Below are 14,083 nucleotides of genomic sequence, written 5' to 3'. Positions count from 1 at the left end.
AGTGATTAAAATACCTGTTCTCTTCTGTCTCATACTCATCTTATCTTTCACAAATTTGTGAGATGAATTAAGTCACCATCTCCGAATCCCTCAACCACCAACAGATTCGAAATAGTGGCACATATACTGAATACGAGTTACCAACTGTTTATATTTGTACTAGTTCAAAACCTTCTTAATAAAATGTAGTGCCATTTCTGAACTCGAACTACAGAATTTACATGTTTTAATATCTGTAGTGCCACACGACTCCTTTAAAAGTTTCATTCAGGTACAATTATTGAGAATAGCAGCTGCAGAGTTTTTTATTGGTACTGCAGTAGATAAACTTTCAACTGGTAGTTTATGGTAGCAAATGCCACATTATTGCAGGTTTCCAAATTCCCGGATGATTTCACCAAAATAACCACATATTTCTAAAGGTGATAAATCTGTTGTCTAACTTTTGCTCGAATGCATCACTTATCTTTGATTGACAATTTATACTAAAGCTGGTGTAAACTGCACTGTGACCATAGTTGGATCATCTCTTCGGCTGACTTCTTAGACTTTACACTAAAATCTAATTAACCATTATTTCATTAAAACAGAAAAAGTAATATAATAATATACAGCAATAAGTGAAAATAATGCAGAAGGTGTATGACACGTCGGAAACCATAATTTTTCTCTCAGTCGTCGTGCTAAAGCTTGGTTTGTTGATTATTAGGGGTAGGTTAATGGCCACTGGTTACTCAAAATATTATACCACATGCTTTAATTTTTATCCAAGTCTTGGATAAACAAAACTCTGGCTTTGCTCAAAAGAAAAAGGTGATGGTCTAAACTTAATAAACCACATGCAATATTTAAAGGCAATCAATTTTATAAACAGATTTTTAAACCCTACAATGAAAAAACAATCAAGGTATACACAGTAATACTCAACATTAAATTTTCAAATATATCTAGAGAAACCAAGAGAGTTGCAATGTTCAAGGGGTTTTACACAAGCATAATAACGCTGCTGTTCTTGCAGCAGGCTGTATCATTACCTTCTGCAACTACTACACATATTTGTCTCAGTGTCAGTTTACCGGTTATAATACTCAGCGATACATCAATTTTCAAAAAATCTATGAATAAAGTAGGGGGTGAATTGTGCAAAGTATCAGCACCTAACACTGAAGTTAAGAAATGTTGCTTTTCACAGCTAATATGCTTTCTTATAAAATGACTGTTGTGAATGAACATAGAATTGAAATGTGATAACCATAAGTCTATAATCCTTTTGACTCGCCGTGTTGCAGCTTCCTTTCTTGACTACTTTTTATGTTGCTGAAGGGAGGGCTGGAATGCAGTATGCCATTTTCATGCGATTACACGTACCAGTGATATTTATATTATAGAGATGCAGACTTGACTTAAGTATAACCAGTGGGATAGTAAAGCACTCATTTTACTAAAATAAGATGCCACATGCTTCACCAACTATTCCATCTTTCCTATCATTGTGGCTGCCTGCTACCAATTTTGTTTTAAATACCGAGGTTTGAAATCTCTTATGAAAGATTATGACAGTGAACTCAAACATTAAACCTTCAAATTTATACACAGAGAGTCAGAAAGCTGCAATGTGGAGTTTGGGGCAATTCACAATCATAAGTACATTGCTTCTGTTCTTGCAGCATCATGTAGCTGTGTCATCACCCTCTGGAGCTACTACACATTTGAGTCCTAACATGCAAAAGCTTGCGCTGTTTCAAATCAAGCGAAGCTTGTCAATAAATGCTTGTGATCATGTAATTTGTGAGGAAGAAGGACTTCCTTCGTATCCAAAGACAATGGATTGGAGCATGAATTCTGATTGCTGCAAGTGGGATGGAGTGACTTGTAATCAGACGACAGGCGACGTGATTGGACTGGACCTGAGTTGCAGCTGCCTTGTAGGATCAATACCTTCCAACAGCACCCTCTTCCAACTTTCTTATCTCCAGAACCTCAACTTCCGTGCCAATGATTTAAATGGAATATTACCTGAAAGAATTTTCCACTTACCCAACTTGAAACAATTAAATGCAGATGGCAACTTCAATCTGACTACTATTTTACCCAAAATTAAGTGGGGCAGTAGTAGCAGTCTCCAGATGCTTTCCCTTCAAGAAACAACCATATCTGGAGGAATACCACATTCAGTAGGTTACCTCAAATCCTTAACCATCTTCTCACTTTCGAGTTGCAAAATCACTGGGCTGATCCCTAAATTAATTGGGAACCTTACTCAACTTACTGAATTGGATTTTGACTTCAATGACTTCAGTGGCACAATTCCTGATTCATTTGCAAATCTTCAAAACCTAAAATACCTTTCTCTCAGCGATAACAAGATAAGTGGTCAGTTCCCCACTTGGGTTGCCAACCTTACACAGCTGAAGTTGTTAGATCTGTCTGGTAATTTATTAAGCAGACCCCTGCCCTCCAACCTAACTGCTAGGTGCCTTCCAGAACTAATGCTCCTCAGCCTGTCGTATAACTTGTTCAACGGGACAATTCCATCTTGGTTGTTTGATCTTCCATCTTTAACTCGCTTGTTTGTGGATCATAATAGCTTCACAGGTCAGCTAAATGAATTCAAGTCCTCTACCCTGCGAACTTTTACTTGTGCCAACAATTTACTAAGTGGCTCCATTCCAATTTTACTTTCTAAACTTGCCAGCCTGATTTCTTTAGATATTTCCTACAACAATTTCAGTGGTGTTGTAAAGACCACCACACTCAATCCGGATATATTAGATTTGCGTTTGGCATCTTGCAAGATCATAAAGATCCCACATTTCATTAAATCCTTAGAAAAGCTTCAATACCTAGATCTGTCAAACAACCAAATAGTTGGCGAAGTACCTCAGTGGCTATGGAAGGGCTCTTTAAGCGAACTAAATCTTTCTTACAACTACTTCAATGGCGGCCTTCAGCATCTTCCTGAGAACAGACTGATTTTTCTGGATCTCCAGCATAATAAACTCAAAGGATCATTGCCAGCCTCCATCTGTAACTCAAGCTCTCTTTATGTTCTCAATCTGTCTCATAACAACTTGAGTGGTGTACTTCCTGCGTGTCCAAGAAGTTCAAACTACAGTCTTAGTGTCTTAGATTTGCGGATGAATAGAATAAGGGGCAGTCTTCCATCTTCTTTATCAAATTTCCGTGAGCTCAAAAGTTTAAATCTCTATGGCAATGAAGTGGAAGGAACAATTCCTCTCTCTTTTGCAAAATTTGGTAACTTGGAAGTTCTTGATCTTGGAAGTAATCGTATAAATGACACGTTCCCTCAGTGGCTTGAAGTTCTTCCGCGTCTCCAAGTTCTTGTTCTAAAATCAAACAAATTCCATGGTACCATAAACAGTATCTCTACCATACAACACTCATTCCCTAGCCTGAGAATCATTGATCTCTCAAACAATGAGTTTTCAGGTCCTCTGCCAGCAAAATATTTTGAAAACTTCAAGGGTATGATGAATGGTGATGCCAATAAAATGGGAAGTATTTATATGGGGAATTCTTATTATAGAGATAGAGTGAAAATGGTCATCAAAGGAGTAGATATTGAAGTTCTCAATATTCTAACTGTATTCACTACCATTGATCTTTCAAAAAACAAGTTTGAAGGGCAGATTCCTGAATTTATTGGAAATCTGAAATCACTCCGACTCCTCAATTTTTCTCACAATCATCTCTCAGGTCATATACCATCCATGATGGGAAAATTGTTAATGCTAGAGTCATTAGACCTCTCCTTCAACCGACTCGTGGGAGTTATTCCTCAAGAACTTGCAGGTATATATACTCTTTCACGTCTAAATCTCTCCCATAATGATCTTAACGGTCATATTCCAGATGGAACTCAGTTCCAAACATTTGAAAATGATAGCTATGTTGGGAACTTGGCACTATGTGGACCTCCATTGTCCAAAAACTGCACAAGAGAGTATATTGAGATGCAAGATGAAGAAGATGAGGATGCTGATTACTTTTTTAGTGGTTTTACCTGGGAAGCTGTGGTTATCGGATATGGCAGTGGAGTGGTGGTGGGATTTGCTGTCGGATACATCATGTTCAGGACACGAGATCCAAAATGGATAACAGGAATCATTGTCAGAAAAATTGGCCTCAAGGTCAGAAGGTCTGAGATTAGAAGATTCTTCTGAAGATTAGGCTATGTGTGACTTTGATACATTTTCATTATTGTACATACGTAATCCTCTGGATTTGGGATTTAAGTTGAGGTTTTTACGAAATCTGGATTATTTTTTTCCAACCTATTGAGCAAGTAGAAATTGCCGCATTATTGCAGGTTTCCAAATGTCTGAATGATTTCACCAAAACAATCACATATTTTTAAAGGTGGATAAATCTATTGTCTAAGTTCTGCTCAAATGCATCAATTATCGCTGATTGAGAATTTATACTAAAGCTGGTGTGAACTGCACTGTGATCCATAGTTGGATCATCTCTTTGCCTGACTTCTTAGACTTTAGACTAAAATCTAATTAATCTAACTAGCCATTCTTTCATTAAAAATAAAAAGGTAATATAATAGTATACAGCAATACGTAAAAATAATGCAGAAGGTGTATGACACGTCGGAAACCATAACATTCATCTGAGTCGTCGTGCTAAAGCTTGTTTTGTTGATTCTTAGGGGTAGGTTAAGGGCCACTGGTTACTCAAAATACCATACCACATGCTTTACTTTTCATCCAGGTCTTGGATAAACAAAACTCCGGCTTTGCTCAAAAGAAAAAGGTGATGGTCTAAAATTAATAAACCACATATTTAAAGGCTCAATCAATTTATATACAGATGTTTGAACCCTACAATGAAAAACAGATCAAGGTAAACACAGAAATACTCAACATTAAATTTGCAAGTATATCAAAAGAAATTACGAAGTGCAATGTTCAAGGGGTTTTTTACAAGCATGATAGTGCTGCTGTTCTTGCAGCAGGCTGTTTCATCACCTTCTGCAACTACTACACATTTGTGTTCTGACGTGCAAAAGCTTGCATTGTTTCAGTTTAAGCTCAGTTTGTCAATAGAAGCTTGTGCTTCTACACATTGTGATATTTCTCATCCAAAGACAATGAGTTGGACCATGAGTTCTGATTGCTGCTCATGGGATGGAGTGACTTGTAATCAGTTGACTGGAGATGTGATCGGATTGGACCTGAGTTGCAGCTGCCTTGGAGGATCCATACTTCCCAATAGCACCCTCTTCCAACTTTCTTATCTCCAGTTTCTCAACTTTCGTGCCAATAATATTAGTGGAGTACTACCTCAAGGAATTTTCCACCTACACAACTTGAAACAATTAAGGGTAGACTATAACTCCAATCTCACTATTAGCTTGCCAGAAGTTAAGTGGGAGAGTAGTAGTAGTCTGCAGATACTTTCCCTTTCAGAAACAACCTTTTCTGGAGGAATACCAGATTCCATAGGCTACCTCAACTCCTTAAGCAGCTTGTCTCTCCGGAAGTGCAAGTTCTCTGGGCTGATACCAAGATTTATTGGGAACCTCACTCGACTTACTACGTTAGATCTGAGTTCCAATAATTTTAGTGGCCCAATTCCGGACTCTTTTGCTAATCTTCAAAACCTCACATACCTTTTCCTTGATATTAACAATTTAGTCGGTCAGTTCCCTTCTTGGGTTGCCAACCTTAGACAGCTCGTTGGTTTAGATCTGTCTGATAATGGTTTAGATCTGTCTGATAATTCACTAAGAGGACCCCTTCCCTCCAACCTAACAGCTCTCCAACTTCCACAATTAACTGCTCTCTATCTATCAAATAACTCATTGAACGGCACAATACCATCTTGGTTGTTTGATCTTCCATCATTAGCTGAATTATCACTAGATCATAACGACTTCACAGGTCAGATAAAAGAGTTCAATTCCTCTAGGTCGCCGCTAAGGTCTTTTTCTTGTGCCAACAATTTACTTAATGGAAACATTCCACTGTCACTCTCTACACTTGTGAACCTCATTGATCTAGAGCTTTCCTCAAACAATTTCCCTGGTTTCTTGGATGTCGATATGTTCTCACACCTGTACACTTTGGATCTTTCACATAATGGTCTATCATTGAGAATCACAAATATGACTAAGTTCAATCCAAATCTTGAAAGTTTGGGCTTGGCATCTTGCAATATAAAGAAGTTCCCACACTTTATTAAATCCTTAGAACACCTTCAAGACCTAGATTTGTCCAACAATTTAATTGATGGTGAAATACCTCAATGGATTTGGAAGGATTCTTTGAATGATCTGGATCTTTCTCATAACTTCTTAACTGGTGGACTTCATCATCTTCTGCAGAACAGGCTATTTTTTCTCAAACTCCAGTATAATACGCTCAGCGGATCCTTGCCAGACTCTATCTGCAACTCAAGCTCTCTTGAAATTCTCAATTTGTCTCACAACAATTTCACAGGTGCACTTCCCACATGTTCAAGAAGTTTAGAGTCCAGTCTTTCAGTGTTAGGTGTGCTCATAAATAGAATAAGTGGAAGTCTTCCATCAACTTTATCAAATTTTCGGATGCTGAGAAGTTTAAATTTGTATGGGAATAAACTTGAAGGAACAGTTCCTCCTTCCTTTGCTAAATTTGATCACTTAGAAGTTCTTGATCTCGGAAGTAATCAACTAAATGGCGCCTTTCCCCAGTGGCTGGAATATCTTAAAAATCTCCAGGTTCTTATTTTGAAATCTAATAAATTTCATGGCATGATAAACAATAGTTCTAAGATAGAACACCCGTTCCCTAGCCTTAGGATCATTGACCTATCTGACAATATGTTTTCGGGTCCTCTGCCTGCAAAATATATCAAAAATTTTAAGGCTATGATGGATGGTGAAGTCAATAGAAAGGAAAGAAGTTATATGGGGAACTCCTATTATAGTGATACAATTATCACAGTAATAAAAGGGGTAGAGACTGAGTATGTCAAGATTTTAACTGTATTCACAACTATTGATCTATCGAGAAACAAGTTTGAAGGGCAAATTCCAGAATACATTGGTAATCTGAAGTCACTCATTAATCTGAATCTATCTCAGAACCATCTCACAGGCCATATACCATCCTTAATTGGAAACTTGCTATTGCTCGAGTCACTAGACTTCTCTTTCAACCGACTCACAGGAGTAATTCCTCAACAGCTAACAAGTATTTATACTCTTTCGCGTCTAAATCTCTCTCATAATGATCTTAGTGGACGTATACCAGAAGGAGCTCAGTTTTATACATTTCAAAATGATAGCTATGCAGGGAACTTGGCGTTGTGTGGACAGCCATTGTCCATTAAGTGTGAGAGAGAGACTAATGAGATGCAAGAAGAAGAAGACGAGGGTGATGATTACTTTTTCAATGGTTTTACATGGGAAGCTGTTGTGATCGGATATGGCAGTGGTGTGGTGCTGGGGTTTGTAGTAGGATACATTATGTTCATGGTGGGAAAACCAAAATGGTTTATGGGAATTATTGCCCGAGAGTTAGGCCTCAAGGTCAGAAGACTGGAGATCAAAAGATTTGCATAGAGATTTGGGTATGTGGTTTTTAGTCATTACAAATTTGTAATATCTGGTGCTTGCATTCAAGTTTTTGAGTTGTCATGTTACAGCAACTTGATTTTTCTCTTTATCCTACTAAATAATTAATACAAGAATATCTGTAGTTTTTCTGTCTCATCTTATCTCTTAACAAATTTAACATATCATCAAAGTTTTTCTAATAAGGCATCATCTCAAATTTGAAAGTTTGATACAAGTACAGAAGATAGCAGCTGCATAGTTACTGCTAAGATTATTATTGCAAGTATGCTTACGAATTTACGGAAACCAAAATATTTTACCTAGTTCCATAGTGCTAGACTAGATTGAATAATATGCATTATTCCAGTTATTAAGACTTAAGAGTAGCTAGCTAGTTGTCTAGGACAATACAAAATGAATCTGTCATAGTGATTTTAGAGGTCTTATTCCAAAAGAAGCTCAGTTCCAGAGAGGGAGGGAGAGCGGGGAATAGAACGGATAAATGCTTGGAACACAAAATTATAGGGACGATTATTCATCTTCCTAGTATTCGACACAAGAAAAGGAATTTTCCACATCTCTTTCTTGTGTCAGAAAGAAAAAAAGATTATTTATCATATTCGTAAAAGATTACTAGTCTAAGTTTATAATTTTTCAAGATAATATCAGAGGAGGGGGAGGGAGGGAGGGAGAGCTGTGAGCATTGGATATGACAATTTTTAGTAGGAGAATACAATTTGCAGTGGTACCCAGTTTAACTAAAGCGAAATCATTTATTGCAAATAACAAAATTAAGTACATCATGGAGAATAGCACTTGTGGAGTTGCCATATGGCACTGCAGTAGATGAACTTTGCATTGTGTAATCATGCGGCTTTTGCCAGTATCTGCAAAGATTACTAGAAAGAGTGAAAATTTTCGAAAAGGTAAGATGGCCGTGTGCAATGCCCTTCAGTATTATACAAATACTAAATGTTTATTATGTCAGCATCCCAAGGTTGTATAAAATTCTTTTGACAGGCTTGTTCCCCAGAGCCGACCTCAATTTATTTGTCAATCAAATAGTTTATGTCGACACTCCTTAAAAAATAGAAGAAAATCAAAAAACTGTAATCAGATGTGCAGAAACTCAAAACAGCCGCAATGTGGAAACTCCTAGGACTTCTCAGAATCTTGATAATGCTACTGTTATTGCAGTATCATGTTGCTGTGTCATTGCCTTCTGCACCTACTTCAAAACATTTGAGTCTTAGCATGCAAAAGGTTGCGCTGTTTCAATTTAAGCTTAGCTTGTTGATACATACTTCTGCTTCTGCAGCTTGCACATCTGATCGATCTTATCCAAAGATGATGAACTGGAGCATGAGTTCTGATTGCTGCATGTGGAAAGGAGTTACCTGCGACCCGATGAAAAGGAACGTGTTCGGACTGGACCTGACTTGCAGCCATCTTGAAGGAGTCATCTCTCCCAACAGCACCCTCTTCCAACTCTCCACTCTCCAGTTTATTTATTTTGATGGCAATAATTTACATGGGGTATTACCTGATTCAATAGCCAACCTCAAGTCCTTAACCACCCTGTCTCTCTCGGATTGCAATTTCTCTGGGCCAATTCCAAGAACCTTGGGAAACCTTACTAAAATTACTTATATAAACCTTGAATTTAATCATATTACTGGCCCAATTCCCTATTCTTTAGCTAACATTCAAAGCCTAGAATACATTTTTCTTCATAATAATAGTTTAACTGGTCAGTTCCCCTCTTGGTTCAACAACTTTGGACACCTCGTTTCTTTAGATCTGTCTGATAATTTACTAAGTGGACACTTGCCCTCCAACCTAACCGCTCTCAATCTGACAAGACTACTTGCTCTAGATTTGGCGAATAACTTGCTAGATGGGATGATACCATCCTGGTTGTTTGATCTTCCATCGTTAAAATACTTATATGTAGATTATAACGGGTTCATAGGTCAGCTAAATGAGTTTAATTCTTCTAGGTCAGCCTTGGAGCATTTTTCTTGTAGAGAAAACATGCTAAATGGAACCATTCCACAATCATTTTCAAAACTTGTGAACCTTACTCACCTAAATTTGGCAGACAACCAATTTGGTGGAGAAATACCACAGTGGAATGGATTGATATTGAAGGGTTCATCCTTTTATTTGAATCTTTCTCACAACAGCCTCATAGGTGGTATTGAGCATCTTCCTTGGGACAACCTATTTATCCTTGATCTCCACTCCAATATGCTTAACGGATCAATGCCAGCATCCATCAGCAATTCTAGCTCTCTCTGTATCCTTAATCTGTCTCACAACAATTTGCGTGGTGTACTTCCCTCATTCCCAAGAAATGCAAACCAACTTAAGTATCTTGATCTCCAGTCTAATATGCTCAACGGATTTTTGCCCTCCTTTATCTGCAATTCCAGCATTCTCCATATTCTCAATCTGTCTTATAACAATTTCAGTGGTGCACTTCCTACATGTCTAGGAAGTGTAAACTACAGTCTTTCAGTGTTGGATTTACGGATGAATAGTATCGGAGGAAGTCTTCCATCAAGTTTAGCATTTGGTAAGTTGAGAACTTTAAATTTGTATGGCAATAAGCTGGAGGGAACAATTCCTGTCTCTTTTGCTAAATTTTCATACTTGGAAGTTCTTGATATCGGAAGTAATCATATACGTGATACCTTTCCCCACTGTCTAGAGTCACTTCCAACTCTACAAGTTCTGGTCTTGAAATCCAACAAATTCCATGGTTTCATAAGCAACGATTCTAAGATAGAGCGTCCATTTCCTAGCTTGAGAATCATTGACCTCTCATACAATGAGTTTTCAGGACTTTTGCCAGCAAAATATATTAGAAACTTCAGTGCTATGATGAATGGTGATGTCCACAAAGTAATACTTGGTTACATGGGATATGCTTCTTACAGTGATTCCATAATTGTAGTGATCAAAGGGGTAGAGATTGAACTTGTCAGGATTTTAACTGCATTGACAACCATTGATTTATCACAAAACAAGTTCGAAGGGGAGATTCCTGAATACATTGGAAATTTGAAGTCACTCCGATATCTCAATTTATCTCACAATTATCTCACCGGCCATATACCACCCTTAATTGGGAAACTGTCAGTGCTGGAGTCACTAGACCTCTCTTTCAATCGACTCGATGGAGTAATTCCTCAACAACTCACAAATTTATTTTCTCTTTCACATATAAACCTCTCTCAGAATAATCTAAGCGGTCGTATACCAGAGGGAGCTCAGTTTCATACATTTGAAAATGATAGTTATGCTGGGAACTTGGGGCTATGTGGACGTCCATTGTCCAAGAAGTGCATTGCTGAGAAACGAGAAGAAGAAGATGATGATGATGATGATTACTTTTTTAGTGGTCTTACTTGGAAAGCTATGCTTCTGGGATATGGCTGTGGAATGGTGCTGGGATTTGTTGCAGGCTATTTGATGTTCATGGCTGGAAAACCAAAATGGTTAACTAAGATTGTTGCTAGAGAACCGGGCCTAATAGTCAGTGGGATGGAGATCAGAAGAAGATGAAATTGAGATTTAATGTGTTTTTTTTTTTTTAATTTTTTATCTGGCATTTGTAAATTACTAACCCTCTGGTGCTGGCCGTTTCTTGTGGTTCTATGATCTTGTTATAGAAATAAGGATCAAGTTTCTGTCTTTTGGCTTTTATCTTTTGGGGTACAAACATGATAAAGTTGATCTTGCACCATGCATGTGTTGGCAAACAAATAGAAAGAAGAAGTCTTTAACTATAAAGTGAAGAATACTGATTTGCATTAACAAACTTGACTTCCTTACAAGTGACTCCAGAGCTTATCATTTTATAGCTCTAAAAGAACATTTAGTACATGAATGAGCAATAATAGAAAACTCTTGAACTTCTTCATTCACTGAAATACATTGCAAATACTAGTTATATACTACTAATATTTTTTTGACTAAGTTATATACTATTTGCTATTCTAAAACTTCACAACAATATGCAACTCAAGGAGAAGAAAATGAAGATGATAATTACCCTTTTAATTATTTTACTTGGGAAGCTCTGCTGATCGGATATGGGGGTGGAGTGGTGATGGGATTTGGTGGAGGACACATTATGTTCATGGCCGCAAAAGCCAAAATGGTTTATGGAAATCATTCTCAGAGCATGGAGCCCTGAGGTCAGATGGCTGGAATCAGGAGAAGCTGAGATAATTATAGCTAGATTTTCTGCTTGAATTATCAAATAAGCATACTAATTTATGTCTTTCACCAATATAACATTTCATCACACAAGTTTTAAATAGTTATCAACTCTAAATTCCTCAACCACGGGCTAATTCGAAATAGTAGTGGATTGAAGATCTGCAATGTTTTCATTAAATATATGTTTCTGGTAGCAGAACACAGCTTGCATCCAATTCTTGACAAAAGGGAGGGTTTAACGTGTATTTTAAAACTCCTATAGTATAATTTTATAAATTATTTTAATTTTTTTATTTAAATAAAAAATTAATATTTAAATTTTATTTAAAAAAAGAAAATTCCAAAAAATAAGTTATGAAACTATATTTTTATGTACACCTTGAAATGCATGTCACGTAGTGAAAAAACAGTAAAGAAATGAGAGGGACGGAGCGAGTATAAATCATCAATATTTCTCTCGGAACTTCTTGATCTTGAAAGTAATCATCATATAAAAATTAAAAAGGGTACATTTTCACAAAATCTAGAACTCTTCCATAACTCGAGTTGCTTCAAAATCACATGAATTTTATGGTTACGTGAACAAGACATCTAAGAAAGGCTATCCATACCCTAAAGCCAGAACCATTGAGGTCTCTTGCAAAATAGTTTCTGGTGTTCTTCCATCATATACAAATATCAACTTTAATTGCAGAAGGAACGGTGAGTAAAAGGACCTTATAATCGAATTATATAGGAGATTCTTATTTACCTACAGTAATGGAGTTGGAACCTTATAAGGAGAATAAGATGAGTCATAAGTGATAACAATGACAATAAAGAAATGTTAAATGCAGAGCAGTTTTCTTCATTTCTTAGCAAGCTCTATTAATTCTTTTCATTCTTATTCTTAAATACGACGAGTATTATTTGCCCATGAAATATTATTTTCCATGTCTGCAACTCTGATATATCACATTAGACTACCATGCTGACCTCAGTTTATACATTCATTTGTTTTTTGAAAAGGGCCTCAGTTTACATTGTTATTATTATTTTACTTGTCAAATATAGATGATTTATGTCAAACAGTGAAAAATTGACAAAAACTCAGGATTATGTTGAAAAATCAAGGGGGTGACACGATACAGTTTTAGAAAAGCCGATGGCAGACACAATTTTACTTTTACTTGAACGATAAAAATTAATATACTTTTTTATAATTTTTCATTTCATTCTCCCCTCATTCCATTTTACCAAGTGAACGCAACCTAAAGTAGCCCCTTCAACCGATGGACAGAAAAATGGCATGTTGCAGATATGCAAATAATTGATTAAAGCAAGTATATCTGGTATTAGAACACAATTTACAAGTAATGAAATAAAGGGACTCTTAACTGCATTTGACTGTGGACTAGTTCAAATCACTTAGAAGATATTAGCTTTCAGAAAAATATTTTACTTTCACACTGAGGTATGAAGACATATTTTAAGCTGTGTACTTCTGCAGGACGCAGCACAGATGATATAACTGATGGACTTTTACTATTGTGCAGCAGCACGTACTCATTCTGCTTTTGGTAGCCGGTAGTAACTGCCAAGAATATTGCAGGCGTGCTTATGAATTTATGTATATGAAAATAATTTTACTAACATATTCACAGTTTTTATTTTGGTATATCAACTTCAAATCTTTAGATTTAAAGCATCTGATAGTACCATTTCCAAATTATCAGATAATGCCACACTAAGATTTAATGATCTGCACTTCGACACAGTAGTCTGGGACAACACAAACCTGCTCTATTATGAATACGAGCTTAATGCTTCTAAGCACGTACTCACCTCAGTTTAGTGAGCCCAGGAGATTTTTAATATAAATGCAGGTTTAGTGTAATTTAAAAGATTAGATCAAATAATTATAAAACTGTCATTAATTTGTACTGCCTGTTTAGATAATTTACCTAACTATGTACTTAGGAGCATTTTTCTCTGTAAATATACTACTCTACTATAGGAGCCCAAGTCTAAGAAGAGGGTGTAAGTGTGTCACCATGTGTGCGACCTCCCAGTACTGATCCATTTGACTCGGCCAACAGTGCTGATCTCACTGGATATATTTATTTAAATACTAGTCAGCTGTTTTTATCCAATGAAAGGAGAAAAAACTATTAATAATTTTATGTAGAAAAAATTAAGGCAATGACACCACACAGTTTGTATTACGCAAACAATGAAAATTTCAACAAAATATATACTTATTTATACAACAGAAATTTTAATTCAAATTTAGCTTAGTCTACT

At 36.5% G+C, this 14,083-nt stretch overlaps 3 protein-coding genes across 3 annotated transcripts; all 3 read left to right on the top strand.

The window, feature by feature from the left end:
• The first annotated feature begins 1,405 nt into the window (after window positions 1-1,405).
• LOC108212774 (receptor-like protein 53) lies at window positions 1,406-4,294 on the top strand. The gene has a single exon (XM_017384487.2). It carries the CDS (start codon window positions 1,554-1,556, stop codon window positions 4,182-4,184), a length of 2,631 nt encoding a protein of 876 aa, XP_017239976.1. The 5' UTR covers window positions 1,406-1,553; the 3' UTR covers window positions 4,185-4,294.
• Window positions 4,295-4,957: 663 nt separating this feature from the next.
• On the top strand, window positions 4,958-7,576 carry LOC108212772 (receptor-like protein 35). Its single transcript, XM_017384486.1, has one exon. It carries the CDS (start codon window positions 4,958-4,960, stop codon window positions 7,574-7,576), a length of 2,619 nt encoding a protein of 872 aa, XP_017239975.1.
• A 1,076-nt stretch (window positions 7,577-8,652) lies between these two features.
• Window positions 8,653-11,368, top strand: LOC108212771 (receptor-like protein 33). Its single transcript, XM_017384485.2, has one exon. The coding sequence runs from the start codon at window positions 8,714-8,716 to the stop codon at window positions 11,138-11,140; it is 2,427 nt and encodes an 808-aa protein (XP_017239974.1). The 5' UTR covers window positions 8,653-8,713; the 3' UTR covers window positions 11,141-11,368.
• Window positions 11,369-14,083: the final 2,715 nt, after the last annotated feature.

Source organism: Daucus carota, chromosome 3, assembly GCF_001625215.2.
Source record: "Daucus carota subsp. sativus chromosome 3, DH1 v3.0, whole genome shotgun sequence".
Classification (NCBI taxonomy): domain Eukaryota; kingdom Viridiplantae; phylum Streptophyta; class Magnoliopsida; order Apiales; family Apiaceae; genus Daucus; species Daucus carota.
The sequence above is the reverse complement of the archived record's forward strand: the minus strand, read 5'-3'. Positions and strand labels throughout refer to the sequence as shown.

Excerpts from the sequence above, each read along its gene's own strand:
- LOC108212774 (XM_017384487.2), top strand. The coding sequence starts at position 1,554 with ATGACAGTGAACTCAAACATTAAACCTTCAAATTTATACACAGAGAGT.
- LOC108212772 (XM_017384486.1), top strand. The coding sequence starts at position 4,958 with ATGATAGTGCTGCTGTTCTTGCAGCAGGCTGTTTCATCACCTTCTGCA.
- LOC108212771 (XM_017384485.2), top strand. The coding sequence starts at position 8,714 with ATGTGGAAACTCCTAGGACTTCTCAGAATCTTGATAATGCTACTGTTA.